This window comes from Acinonyx jubatus, chromosome B3, assembly GCF_027475565.1.
Source record: "Acinonyx jubatus isolate Ajub_Pintada_27869175 chromosome B3, VMU_Ajub_asm_v1.0, whole genome shotgun sequence".
NCBI lineage: Eukaryota > Metazoa > Chordata > Mammalia > Carnivora > Felidae > Acinonyx > Acinonyx jubatus.
This window is the reverse complement of record NC_069386.1, coordinates 64864578-64880000: the sequence shown is the minus strand read 5'-3', so window position 1 is coordinate 64880000 and position 15423 is coordinate 64864578. Positions and strand designations below refer to the sequence as shown.

Here is a 15423-nt window from a genome sequence, read left to right as displayed (position 1 = left end):
ATCTGCCCCCTCCTAAAATTTAAGAAATCTGAAGTTTAGTTTGTACTGTTCTCATTAGGTTAGGGGCCTGTCAGAAAAGTACACATGTTCATGCCCTGCGTACTCTCTCCCTTTCCATGAATCCTTCCAATCCTGGGCAACACTTTTAATGACTTAGAATTAACTGCTTTCTAATTATGCACCGAGGCAGACACCATGATGGGGTATGGGTCTTTGCCAGCAAATGGAAACCAAGAGATATAAATGAGCAGGCTACCAGAGGGAATTGAGAGAGAGGCTTCTCGAAGTCAGCTAGCAAAGCAGAGACTTACTGCTGCCTCACTGAATAAGGTAAACTTGGTCATACCAGCAGCCACTGTGGTATCACCTATAGAAGCATCCATTTTTCTTTTTATATATATTTGTGATCTTGCCAGGTTTTTGGCTACCCCAGGAAATTTTGGCAGGTCTTTGCTGCTATCAGCTTTCTCCCCTGACCTTGAGCTAGCCTTCTTTTCACCTGTGACTCAACTGTCAGTGTTACTTGATGTGCTGAGCTCCCATAAGCTAGGACCAGAGAACTCAGCTTCTTTTTGTGGACGTATATTTGTTCTATCTGGAACACTAAGTGTGTTGAAATTGTTTTTTAAAGTTTTTTCGATGTTTATTTATTTTTGAGAGACAGAGTGCGTGAGCGGGGAGGGACAGAGAGAGAGGGAGACGCAGAATCCAAAGCAGGATCCAGGCTCTGAGCTGTCAGCACAGAGCCCGATGCGGGGCTCGAACTCAGGAACTGTGAGATCATGACCCGAGCTGAAGTCAGACGCTCAACCGACTGAGCCACCCAGGCGCCCCTAAGTGTATTGAAATTGTAATGGCTAATATTTGAATTGGAGGGAGGTCTAGGAGGGAGGAGGAATACCATTGGAAAACTTGAGTTATTTGTGGAATTATGACGCATTAATCTAGAACATTTCTGGTTACTTTTGAAAACCATGAGGGAATAATGCTGAAGAAGAACAGACTGGTAATTATGATCCCAACTGACTATGTTTATTTATATCACGGCTCCACCACTGACTGGGAGTGGGACTTTGGGAAATTATTTAAATTCCTCATGTCTTAATTTCTTCATTTCTAAGATGTGGATAGCCACCTTGGAGGTATATTCTGAGCATTCAATGAATTAATACTTGTGCAGAGCCTAAAATGATTCCTAGCATACAGTATGCACTCAGTAAATGTTGGCTATTGTTCATTTTTAGAAGTGAAAACTTGCTGTAGGGTAGACTGAGTGACCCCCCACCTTCCTGAATACTCGGCTGACTTTGTACAAATATTAAACTAGTGTTTCTGAAATTTTAGAAATTTGGGTACATTTACAGTTTTTCCATATCTGCATTGTACCACATGTACTATAATAAATATACTATATGTATTTGAAAATTTTTAAGTGTCATTTAATTCTATTTTAGAAAGGAAATTTATAATTCTACCTTAAATGATAAACTAGAATTTCTTGCCATACACAGAAAGTACTTATAAAAATAATCCATAACTGCTAAAGAAAAAAATGTTTTGTATGCTCAGAAAGTCATTTCACATGCCTATGCCAGCGTTAAGCACTCTCCTCTTTGAGAGACGTGGCATTAGATGTTGTCAACATTTAAGGACCCATTGTGTCCTACGTGTTTTTAGTCTAGACTTTCTGAAAGATATGTATGTGTGTGTGTGTATGTATTTTTTTTTTTTTTGAGACCTACTCATCCATAATGAGAAAAGTTCAAATTAAGCCAAATCCATTGGACTAAAAATTACTGTAACAGTAGGGAATATAGGCAGGACTTGAATTTTGAGCAGTTCATTAGTAACTCATTCAGCAGTTTGTGGAGGAACTCTTTCATGTAGAACAACTTTGAGATGATAACAGAAATATTTCTGCTGGTAAGCAGCTTGCTGAGCAACGTCACATAAACTGTTCCTTAGTCCTCCACATGAGCCACGTGTTCTCAAATGGAGTGATATCACTTTAACAGATATGCCATATACCTGTGGCATTAAAATTTCAAGGGGGAAAATTAAGGAAAAAATGTCTAAAAAATCGCCTTCGGTGGGCTATAATGAAAGAAAAGGTTAAGCAGGATTTATGTAGACCAGACCAACATAGGACCACTGAAAGCCAAGCTTGAAATCTGAAACCTTCTACCTTCAGAACCAGTAATAAACTTGTAAAAATTATCTCTTACCTTCTTGGGGTGACCAGAGGTTGAACTTAATCCTCCATGAAAAAGCCCTCAGATACTTACAGATAACCTTAAGAAAATGCAACATCTTTTTTTCTATATCGTGCTGAATATCCCTTTTTCCTTAAGATTTTTAAAATTTTTAATGTTTTATTTATTTTTGAGTGAGAGAGCGTGAGCAGGGAAGGGACAGAGAGAGACAGTGAGACAGAGGATCCTAAGTGGGCTCTACACTCACAGCATTGAACCCGATCTGGGGCTTGAACTCATGAACCGTGAAATTATGACCTGAGCCGTAGTCCGACGCTCAACCTACTGAGCCACCCAGGTGTCCCAGATTTTTTTTTTTTTTTTAAGCGTGTCGTGGTTTCAAGTCTTGGCATCTTGATCAATCTTCTGTCAACAGATGACAAAGTAATGTGTAATCAAATGCCAAATGATTGTGAGACGGTATGAATTCACTCCCCTATATGAGGTAGGGGAGAGCAAGTAGATTGGAAACAAGGGGGAATTTTGCTGGAAGAGGTGAGAATTGAACTGGCTGAGGGAAAGATAAGGAAGAACATTCCAGATTTGGAGAGTAGAATTGGAGGTGGCTGAGTAGGAGGGGTGGAATTAAGTGTATTCCAGATGCTTAATAAATACTTGTTGAGTGTATGTTTATGGCATAAGAATTGATGGTGTGTAGTGGCCTGAAACAAGAATCTGATCAGTGTGTAGACTCATGTTTTAGAGACATCTTCCTCTTGGCCTTTACATAATAACTTCTTTGAAACATTTTGTTTTTTATGTTATTTTTTAATGTTCATTTATTTTTTGAGAGCGAGAGAGAGCATGCACACGAGCAAGGGAGGGGCAGAGAGAGAGAGAGAGAGAGAGAGAGAGAGAGAATTCCAAGCAGGCTTCATGCTGTCAGCGCAGAGCCCGAGGTGGGGCTCTGTCTCTCGAACTGTGAGGTCATGACCCAAGCCGAAATCAAGAGTCGGACTCTTTACTGACTGAGCCACCCGGGCGTCCCCATGATACCTTTTTTATTTGATGACTGTAGTTGAAGTTATTTCTTATATGATTATGTGCTAGTTAGCAAAATTTAATTTGCCCCTATAAGATTCCCTCATGTTAAAAGATAGTGCTTATGTAGATTGTCAAATGGGATTAGACTGCTTTAGAGATCACTTTTGTGCGGCGAGAGAGCTAGTGGGCTGCCTGGAATTGTCCAGGGGAAATAGTTCCAACTGCAAGAGTAAGGAATCTCCCGCAGGCCACAGGCAATATTCAAAATGTCCAGAAAAGACATTGGCAGGCCAGCTCCCATGGACATGTAACCTGGGACCTTTAAACCTGGATGGCCAAAGGCCTTGAGCCATTGTTGAAAGAGATTAGATTGTAGCTGGTAGTTTAGGCTTAGCTGTTGTGGAGGCCAGCCTCTGCAGGAGCCGCATGAAAAGGCAAACTCTTGGTGCACTCTGGGAGCAGCTGCATTTCCCCGCAAACTGTTTAACTGCAACGATTGTATTTTCTTGTTGAAGGGAGAACTAGGTCCTCACAGCACCGTCTGTCTGCACGTCAGTTTCCTTCCACATGGCGCATCTCGTCTTTATCGCAGTAGCAGCCATCTCTTACTTCATCCTTTTTCTCCTCCTGCTGGCTGCCAGCCACTACACAGTCAGCCCCATGCTGGCTCACCTGTTGTGCTTCAACCTACTTGTGACCTTAGATCAGAGGCCCCAACGAGATATGGTCTGGTCTTGGTTTCACCTCAGGTGTAACCTAGTCAAAAGGCACTCTTTGCAGCGGGCAGGATTTCCGGGGACCTTCAGAGCATAGGGGATGTAGCTGCTTATTTGCCCCAGTTCCTTTCAGCAGTAGCTCACCGCTTATTTGAGCTTACACCAAGGAAAGGAAGAGTTATAAAGATGGGTGTGATGTCAGTGACTTGGGGGAAAGTCTCTGCGTGCTTGATTGCTGGTGCTTGAAGTAAGGGAAAAAAACCTCCTTATGTGGTGATAGACAAGATTTAAAATACAGCCGCTGTCCCCCACCCCCCTCCATGGAGTGAGAGCACGGTGAGCTAATACACACAAATGTGTGAAGGACTTCTCCCAGGTTCTTTCACAAGGACGGATGGGATTCCGCATTGTGCCCTGACTGCCATAGAGGGGCGTGGCAGGGGTGGCGTGTAAGAAGGGACAATCTGGCATTGTCCAATTTTGCCTGTTGGACAGAGTCACTTCTGGCTATCTCTCCAAGGCTGCGGCAATCATATACTTGGTAAGAACAGCCCCCCGACTCTATACATATCTCATGAAGTCTTTCTTCTTTTACCTTCTTGACAATAGAAGGTAATGAGTGATGTATGTATTGATAATGCAGTGTTGAGAGGCAGAATGCATGCCACGCCATGATCTAACTCAGCCAAAGCAATAGGATGACAGCTTCAGCTGCCCAAGTCTGAAGGAGCATGTTAAATGCTCTTCGTGTGTTATTTTATTTCATCTTTACAACAGCCCAGCAAAGTAAGCACCGGTGTTATACTCTTTTACAGACGAGGGAACTAAGGGTCACCGACATTAATTAACTTGCTGAGATGATAGAGCTAGTGGGTGGAAGAACCAGGCCAGTCTGCCCGATTGTAGGCTCAGCTAGTAACCCCTGTTCCATGCTGCCTCTCCATTTGAAAGTGTCAGACTGCATAGTTTTCCAAGTTCATCTTGCTTTTAGAAGGCACGTTTTTTCCTTTTTTGAGGAAGATGTAAAGAAACCTGGTCTTGTGTGTCATCTGAGGCTAGGTCACAAGGAACTGTAAGCTGCTGCCTGCTTCCCTGGGGTGCTTGCTCTTGGAACTCTTGTCAAGAGGACGTTCAGGCAGACCTTAGGCCCACATGGAGAGGAATCAAGGCGCCTCACTCGTAGTTCCGGCTGAGGTGGAAGTGAGCACAGATTTGCCAGACGTGTGAGTGAGTCGTGATCCAAGGGAACCCTCCAGCGACCCGGATAATCCACTCCAAGCCATGTCACGCTAAGAGAAGCTATCTCCATTAAGCCAGCTTAAACTGCCAAATCATGAGCATGTTAAGAGCTTATTGTTTAAAGCCTCCCCCTCCAAAAACATGGGTTTATACTTGAGAGTTTGATGGAACCGATTCTCAAACCGCAGAAACGAGTTGTGAAGCTTGACGATTATCATGGTACTTTGGCCTGTGACATGGCAGCAGCCTTTGGAGGAGTCAGGGTAACAATTCATTTTCTAGCCACCAGTGACCCTCCTGCTGTTCTCTGGCCCAGCCAGACCCTCCACAGCAGAGCGGACTTTGGAGGTGACACAGGTGGCTCCGCTTTACAACCTACCCACTTATTGGCCACCTGCCCTTCTCTCTGTTGTTTGTGGCTCCAATTTGTCAAGAGGATCTTCTCTATATATATTTAAATAACTTTTAACTCCACAGAAATTAACAAGGAAACAGGCTTTCCCTGGAATTTACTAAGAAGTTTCTAAAAATTTCAGCAACATAGCAGAAGGAGCTTTTTGTTGATGGGCCATATTTCCATGACAAGGACATAAATGATTGGAGAAAGAAACAAACAAAAATCTTTTAAAATACAAAACCAAGTTCAAACAAAAGGAATTCAATCTCTAGTTGTAAGGAATGAAGAGAGAATGTATATTCAGATTGGTAAACTGGGGCTCTCACTTTGTAGGGCCACTTTGTAGAGTTGTTAGCTTTAGAAAAGGACAGGAGGGGTTGGGGCTGAGATTTTAATTCCCCAGAGGGAAAGATGCACAACCATGAGCTGGAAGTGAGCCTCCACAGACAGCCCAAACCATGGGGAAAGGACTAGGGAAATTCCACTTGCCTGGAGAAAATGATGAGGAAGCTTGCCTCCTATATATGGTTTTGAGTTGTGGGGCATTTGTAGAGAGAAACTAGAAATAGGTCAGCACCATTTGTGGGTTTGAGTTTAAACCTGGGCTCTTGTTTATAGTACAGGAAGCCCAAGTTCAGAAATCAGTAATAAAACTGGTCTCTGCAAAAGTAAACATGAAACTACTCTGTCATGGTTATTTCCACAGTGCAGGTCAAACAATTCTTGCTGAAATTAAGTTCATACTAACAATTTACAAACCAAGTGAGGAGAACACTACTAATGTTATGTTATGTTATGTTATGTTATGTTATGTTATGTTATGTTATGTTATGTTATGTTATGTTATGTAACGTTACGTTACGTTACATAGAAGATAGGTAGGTAGGGAGGCAGATAGAGAAATTGCATACCATGAACTGGAGATAAGAAAATCTATAAGATGACATTTTAAAACCAAAAAAATTATATAAGCTGATCAAATAAATTAAAAACTAACTAGATAATGGAAAGAATAGAAATTAGTGTGAAAAAAGAGCAGATAGATTTGGAAAAAAACAACAATAAAATTTGGAAATGATATCATTGTGAAGTGAAAACCTCATTAGATGAGTGAAGTGTTAGATTAGAAAAAAGATTAGAAGAAAATTAGAAGAATTAGAATAAAAGTTAGTGAATTTTAGGATGGCTCTAAGGAAAGCACCTTTAGTATATAACAAAAGAGATGAATAGAAAGGAAGTAACACTTTATAGGAGTAGGAAACATAGGAGACAGTAATAAGGCCTTCTGATAGATGTCTAATATAAGAATTCCAGAAGGAGAGAATAGAAGCTCAGGTTATAATGGCTCAAAATTTTCAAACTGGTTAAGGGTATATATGCATAAGTTCATCAAACAGCTAATTCCAAGCAAACTTAAATGAAAAGAGCCATATCCAGGCACACAGTGATGAAACTGTTGAATATCAAAGAAAAATTTAAAAGGAGCCAGAGATAAAAGACAAATTAATTCTATGGGGATTATTATTAAACTGACAGGAGAGTTCTTATCAATAACAAATGTCAAGAGACAGTGAACTCATATCTTCAAAGGGTTGAAATAAAATGACTCTTAGTTTATAATTCTATACCCAGCTATATTATCATTCAAAAGTGAGAAATAAGTTATTTTCAGGCAAAACAAGACTAAGAGATTTTACTATTCATTGGTCCCATCTGAAAGAATGAATACATAGGTGCTTTACTAGCAAAGATATTGAATATAAAATAGAGAGCTGAATTCAGAAAGCAATACTGAAAGAGGAAATGGGCAAATGTTCATAAATCTAAGTAAGTATCAAACATGTAAAAAAATAGAGACCATTGGAGTACTCAAGAACAGAACCAGTTATGTGTGGTATATGTATATATATATATATGGAGAGAGAGAGAGATTTATTATAAAGAATAGGCTGATATGATAATAGAGGCTGAAAAGTCCCAAGTGCTACAGTAGGTAAGCTGGAGACCCAATTGAACCAATGGTTTAGTTCCAGTCCAAAGGCCTACAGGTTTGAGATCCAGGAGCAGCCAGTATTTTAGTTTGAGTCCAGAGGAAAATACTGATGTCCCAGATTGAAGGCAATCAGTCAGAAAAAACTTATCTTCTATATTCTGGTCAGGCCTTCAACTGATTGGATGAAACCCATTCATCTTGGTGAGGGCAATGTGCTTTACTCCAATTCAAATGTGAATTGTGAATCTCATCCAGAAACACTATCACAGACACATCCAGAATAACGTTTGGTCAAACATCTAGGCACCCTGTCTGTGGCCCAGTCAAGTTGGCATAAAATTAGCCATCACAAAAACTAAGAACTTAATGTTTACCAACAAGGTGGTTAGATAAATACAGTAGACACAATAACATGCAGGCTTATGGGGAAGGGGGGCTTCCTGATTGGAGTGAGTGCATTCTAAATTCCTTATATAGCTGACCATTGAGCAACATGAGTTTGAACAGCATGGGTCCATTTATATGCTGATTTTTTAAAATAAATACAGTGTAGTACTGTAAATATGCTTTCACTTCCTTATGATCTTATTAACATTTTCTTTTCTCTAGCTTTATTGTAAGAATATAGTATGTAAAACATATAACATACAAAATGTGCTAATCGACTATGTTATCAGTTAAGCTTCCTATCAACGGTAGGCTATTAGTAGTTAAGTTTTGGGCAGTCAGAAGTTATATGTGGGACTGCTAACCACACAGGGGGTTGGTGCCCCAACCCCCATATGATTAAGGGTCAACTGTACTCAGAATTACAAAAGAGCTATGATTAGATTAGATAGGGGTCTGTTTAAAATTAATGAAAAAATAAGAATATAGAACATTTAAATAATACAATGAAAAATCTTGGCCTACTAGACAAAACTGAACCCTGTATCTGAAAATTAGGAACTTTATTATTTTTTAAGATCTGTAAAATATTTATAAAAATTGATTGCAAATGAAAACACCAAAGGAAGTCAAACAGATACTCCCAAATGAGTATAAGCATCACATACTTTGACCAATATGGTCAAATTAGAAATTTGGAATAAATTTTTAAATAATTTATAGATCAAAGATAAAATCATAATGGAAGCTATAAAATATTTATAAATAAATAAGAAGAATACTTGGAGCATGTAGCTAAAGCAGAATCTAGAGGGAAAATTATAGCCTTAAAAAGTATATGTTAAAATAAAAGATTAAAATTTTATATAACAAAGATAGTAAGTCTGTACAAGAATAATACAATGAACTCAAAGTGGAAAGCCAGAAATAATGAGGACAAAAGGATGAATTAAATGAAATTGGAAGGAATGAAGCAGTAGAGAGAATCAATGAAACCAAAATTTAGTTTCTTAAAAATACTAGAAAAATGAACTGACCTCTAGCAAGACTGATAAATAAAAAAGTTTACACAAATTAATATTAGACTATCTAAGGTAAATTTAATTGAAGATCCAGACATTAAGTCAGAGTGGTGGGTGCACGAATGTTTGGGTTTTTTTGGCTCTTGAAATATTTCACAGAAAGCAGGAGTGCCTGGGTGGCCCAGTCAGTTAAGCCTCTGACCCTTGGTTTCAGTTTGGGTCATAATCTCCCAGTTCTGTGGGTTCGAGTCCTGCATTGGGCTCTGCACTGGCAGCAAAGAGCCTGCTCGGGATTATCTCTCTCCCTCTCTTCTCTGCCCCTCCACTACACGTGCTGTCTCAGTCTCTCTCAGGTTAAACAAACTTAAAAAAAAAAAAAAAAATTACACAGAAAGCAGATCATAATCTTCAGCATTATGCCTTAGTCCAGACATTGCCTATTGCCTGTCTTCTATAGCATGCTTTAACAGGTACCAGTTCTCTCCTATCCTTGTGCATGTAGCCCCAAGTGACTCATGCATTCCTGCCCTATACGTGGTTGGTAGAAAGTTGAAATTCTAGCAATCGTTTGAAGCAGTGACAGGGGTGAACTGTAAAATCAACAGATGAATGCATCTAGGAAAGGTTATGGAGGACCTAAGCCTCCTGTCTACATATGGTCAAAAAAGATGGATGCAATGTGGGCTTAGGTAGTAGCTGGCCCAGGGACAGCTTGTATGAAAGGCCCTGGCTTCCTTGAGCCCTTCTTATTCTTAGCCATCCCAGGATTGTCCAACTGCCTTTCCTTACCTGTTTGATACTGCTCATCCCTCTGGCGGTTCTTAGCTTCAGCATATGTGTGTAAAAGTAAGTTTGCACTCTCTGGCTTGGATCTGAGACGCAGGTATACTTTTATGAAGCTTAAGTGCTAAAATCTGCAAATGGGGGCCAAGCATATCCTGGGTCTGTGGCCAAGGCCTTGACTCCCTATTTATTATCACTTTCTGTCTTGCTCTAAAAAATAGGAAAAGGAAAAGACATTTTACTGAGTTTAAAATGAATGTGGATTCAATACATAGTTTTTAGTATTCAATTTAAAATGATTGACTTGTTCTTGCAAGCTTTCTCTGATTTGAATAGTGTTCTATTCAATATATTCAGGCTATTTAAAAAAAAAAAACTTGGGGCGCCTGGGTGGCTTAGTTGGTTAAGTGCCCGACTTTGGCTCAGGTCATGATCTCGCGGTCCATGAGTTCGAGCCCCGTGTCGGGCTCTGTGCTGACTGCTCAGAGCCTGGAGCCTGTTTCAGATTCTGTCTCTCCCTCTCTCTCTGACCCTGCCCAGTTCATGCTCTGTCTCTCTCTGTATCAAAAATAAGTAAATGTTAAAAAAAATTAAAAAAAAATTAAAAAAAAACTTGTTGGCTATGATTCTTAGTTCTGATAAGCACTATTCAAAAAATTTATATTATGAAGAAAATTACGACGTCATTAGTTTCTTTTTTCTATAATATTTACTTTTCTTCTCTCACAAAATAAGTGACTTCATCTTCTTATGTCCTAGAGTATTTTCCCTCCTCTATTTAAGAAAAAAATTTTTTAACATTTATTTATTTTTGAGAGAGAGACAGAGAGTGAGAGTGGGGGAGGGGCAGAGAGAGAGGGAGACACAGAATCTGAGGCAGCTGTCAGCTCTGAGCTGTCAGCACAGAGCCTGACATGGGGCTCAAACTCATGAACTGTGAGAGCATGACCTGAGCTGAAGTCGGATGCACAACTGACTGAGCCACCCAGGTGCCCCTTCTCTCCTCTATTTAAAAAAGAGCCTTTGATCTATGGTTTGCCTTGAGTTATCATACAGTTTGATATGCGGTCAGTAATTTTCCAAAGGATAGAACTTTTGATCATGTTATCTGGCCATTTATAGATTGATAATCTTTTCCTTATATGGTGTAAGAACAGTAGAACATCTTAGTTATAACCAAGTACATGTGGGGAAGGTGCTGTTGTTTCTTGGAGACATGGTGTGGCATCATGGGTACCTTAAAAGAATGTGTCTGTCATTACTGTCTGGTAACTGAGGGGCCAACCAGAGAGAGAACCCTCAGAGAAGGTCACCAAATGCATGAGCAACTGCTTTGGTCCCCTCCAGCTGGCCAGGCCTTAGAATTAAGTTGGGAAAATTGAGTGAAGTTAGCAGGTGCATTACTATCTATTTAACACTGTTTTTGCAATAATCTATTCTTTTACAATGACAAGATTGGCTGTTTCATTTTCCCAGTATTTGTACCACATAGTCATGGTCATTTTTTACAGAGATAATAAAGTCTAACTTAAGCTTATGTGAAGCAAATGCCTAACTTTGATTTGGTTCTTTTTTTTTAATTGTTTTTTAACGTTTATTTATATTTGAGAGAGAGAGAGACAGAGTATGAGAAGGGGAGTTGCAGAGAGAGGGAGACACAGAATCCAAAGCAGGCTCCAGGCTCTGAGCTATGAGCACAGAGCCCGACACGGGACTCGAACCACGAACTGTGAGAACATGACCTGAGCCGAAGTCCAATGCTTAACTGACTGAGCCACCCAGGTGCCCCTGATTCAGTTCTTGATATCACTTAAACTTGACAACATCAACAAGACAGTCATTGTTGCTTTTTTTCTCCAGAGACACACAAGAACGGTTGAAGGTGGTCTGCTTAGATAATATTGTCATTTTCTACAGAAGACAGTGAGCCTGAGAGGTTCCGTGTTCCACAACTTTGCCCAGGCTGAAGAGCTAGTTGTAGAGGTAGGGCTGGCTAGTATTACTCTGGTGATGATGCTCTTTTTAGGATTCCAGATATGGCTTCTACACTTGCAGTTACAAACACATGTTTACAAATGGCTAAGTATGTAAACGTTGTTATAAGCGTGCAGAATAGGAAATAATTAAACAATAGGAAATAATTTTTAAAAAGTGTATTCCATTTTTTTCTTTGTGGACTCAGTGCTGTGCTTAAGTGAAAAAGATGTAATTTCCTTATTTCTTTACACAGTATTTACTAACATTTATCATATCTGTCAGTGTTCTTATGGTGTTGAACTTGATAAAGAACATAGTAATCTAAAAAAAAAAAAACTAAAATCATCTCCGTGTGATTGATGTTGATCTGTGGTCTGCGTTCATTCTATTAACTAGAGAATTATCCAATATGCATTTTAGTTTGTGTTTGTGTGGATAGACCCTAAGCCGTTTTGCTGGATGTTTGGGAATCATCCCATTGGAGGACTTGGAAGGATTGATTCCTAGGCAGCACTTGACTTAGTTTTAATTTAGAGGCTTGCCTTCTTCCCTTGCAGAGGAAGAGGAGTTCTGGTTATCTTGGCTTCCACATGCCTACAGAAAAAAGCAGGGCCAGAATCTCTTGCCTCCATTTGCTAAGGGTATGATCTGATAAAGCATTCTTCGTTAGATGCCTCCCCTAGCCTTTCTTCTGTAGTAGTTCCTGGGGTAAGGTCAATTTAATTTACACTTGGATATGAGGAGGCATATTCTGGGATAAAAATTCACACATATATATATATATATATATATATATATATATATATTTTTTTTTTTTTTTTTTTTTCCTTCTTCCTTAAGTTTCCTTCAGTTGTTAGTCAGTTTTACCTACTTTTCTCATCTGGGACCCGGACATAATATTTTGTGGCAATTGATGAGAATTATTTTAGAAAGGTTTAGAATTCAGAGATGCTTTCGTGGCTAAAAGTTGTTTTTATTGACATCATTGAAATCCGACCTGCCTTCACGAAGTTCTCCATGTACATCTGCTTAGTTAGAAAATACTTAACCTGCAAAAGGTAAATATTTCTTCTCTGATTGTTCATGTTGTGTTTTTTCCCCAAGCGGGCTTTTCCAGAGCTAATTGATCTGCAAGGAGACATATGCTTTAGGTCTGTACTTGTTAATTTACCTTGGAAAAATTAGGTCATCTTCAAATCTGGCAGTGTGGCTTATAAACTTGGCAAAATGGTCTAATTAAAAGCTTCCCTTCGATTAAAAAAAAAAAAGGAAAAAATTATTAGTATCAGTAATGTTTTCATTTGCATAGTTTGTGTGTATATAGGTACATGTCAGTCCTCATGCTGCATTAGAACTATGTTGACTGTTAACAGTTCATCTCTTTTCTCCTACAGCCTCCAAGTCTGTTATAAATAGTATGCTACGGGACCCTTCTCAGATTCCAGATGGAGTTCTAGCAAATCAGGTCTATCAGGTATTAATCACAGCTGTCTATTTTCAGTGGCAGTGCTATCTGCCTAGCGGAGTAAAGGATTTTAAACCTCATTTAATTACTGTCATCATAAACTATCACTGAGGTCAGGGTGCACCATAAATGGCAATGCAATATTTGCGAGAAGAGCATTTCACTTTTTAATAGCTTGCTTTTATAGTGAATAAAAAGCATGCGATTTTTGTTTTCTGTGATTAAATCTTAACAGCCTTTTGATAGCTGGGTTTTTTTTTTTTATTTTATTTTTTTAAGGAAAATAATGACTGCTTTTAGGATACTAGTTAACGGTAACCCTTTTCATAGTCACCCCAGACCCCCTTCTGTGTTTTATCCACAGTGCATTGTGAACGACTGCTGTTATGGACCACTGGTAGACTGCATCAAACAGTATCCTTTCCCATAAAATTTTAGGTGCACAATTGACGAGCTCAGACTCAGTGGAGGAGATGTGTCTAGCTTTAACCTGACATAAAGTTCTGCTTCACAAAACACATTTCATACCCTTCTACTTTACATTCAATCAACTGGAGGGTCACTGCAGACCATCCTTTTCTACAGCTTAAGGAAAATCAGATGGGCCACGGGAGGCTGTCAGTTCAGCAGTTGTACATTCACACGTTATCTCAAACTGCTTTGTTTTCAGGGAGTTTAAAGGGACAGAATCATGGAGCACGTGGCCTACTGTCTGGGAATGTCTCTCACCAATCCAGTGAACATTGAAAAAAGAGAGAACGAAATTCCATACAAAATGAGCCAAATTCAGTTGAGTTCCCTAGAATAAATGTGGAGCCTGGAGTTAAAGGAGGAAGTGATTAAAATGCCACGGAGGCCATCGCTTTTGAAAGGGCAGTAGATTCTTGTTGCTTAAATGCTGATTACAGCCCAGGCTGCCATTTGGATCCCTAATAAACAGTTTGAGAGAAACCAAGCTAATTTTTCCCTCTGGACTGATTTAAGGCTATAAAAACAGGTGTCCAGTCACTCTTCATTAGAGACAAGAGATTACTAAAGAGTTAATACTTTCTTCTTGAAACGGGATTTGAGCAAACATTCACTGCTTCATGAAGTAGGACGTTATCCACCAATACCTTTAGCAGTACTGTGGCAATGCTGAGAATTTTGATACCCCTTGGTGGAAAAATGCTATTTAAAGAGTAAACAACTAGTAATTTTTTAAATGAAAATCCTATTCCACCTGAGTCCATGTGTCTCACATTTCTTAATACTGTAAAAGGCCTTCCTAGTATAGGTTTTGTGAGTATGGGTAGCACTCTGACTATTTGAGACTCAGTGTGACTGGTCAGGAAGCTTTGTGTTGAAAGTCCTGGGCGTGTGTGTGTGTGTGTGTGTGTGTGTGTTAATATCCCGTCTTGTTTCACAAAGTCTTAGAGTCCGTAAAATTTTTGTAAAGAAACTCATTTTCTTTATAAAGTTAACCTTTGGAAAACAATCTTTTAACAGAGCCCTCTTGTAAGAATATTCACTACCTAAATTATAGTCCTTTATATATTTATTCTTCAAGTGTGTCCCCCCCACCACCAATGTAGTTTAAATTAATAAAATCACAGCCCTGTCATAAGCTTGCCTTTTTATTAGACCAAAGGGAAACTATACTTCTATTTTCAGTATAAAATTAATGATAGCATTAGAAATTGTAGGAGTGCCAACCTCATGTTGCTACAGTGATAAAGTTTAGCACATTTGTATAACAACTAACACCATCTCAGAGTATCTGGGGCGGAATTACATGTTAATTTTAAAGCACATAAAATAGTTAAAAATCAATTTAAAGTTAAGGTTTTAAAAGCATAATGTCTTTTGAAGGATTGCATATTGATTTTAAATATAACTATCTAATTATATATGCATGGACTAAGTATGAAGTCAACTGCTTTGTAAATGCCAGGAGGCTATTTTTCAGTAATAGTTGAGATGCTTACGGGAAACTAGATTGCTGTATTGCTGGCTAAGAAAATGGCTTGTGAGGTTATTTACAAGTTTTGCCCCATGGTCACTGCCATACATCAATAATAGGTATTATTATAGACAAAGTCTAAGTGTTTTCTGCTTATAGAGCATTATAAATTCTGTTCAGAGTATTTTCTTTACATTTTTGCCATCATTCACTTTTCCTTTTTTGGCTGTGTTATTGCCAATAGAATTTAATGTAGTACATGGTTT

The 15423-nt window shown here is 39.0% G+C and overlaps 1 protein-coding gene across 8 annotated transcripts in view; it reads left to right on the top strand.

Annotated features, from left to right (window-relative positions):
• Positions 1-15423, top strand: part of CDIN1 (CDAN1 interacting nuclease 1) — a 282241-nt gene that overhangs the window by 78973 nt on the left and 187845 nt on the right. For all 8 annotated transcript variants that reach the window (XM_053224198.1, XM_053224197.1, XM_027066891.2 and 5 more), the window contains 2 exons: positions 13145-13224; positions 13580-13629. In XM_053224198.1, coding sequence (XP_053080173.1) covers positions 13145-13224; positions 13580-13629 — 130 coding nt within the window. The remainder of the gene's footprint in view (positions 1-13144; positions 13225-13579; positions 13630-15423) is intronic.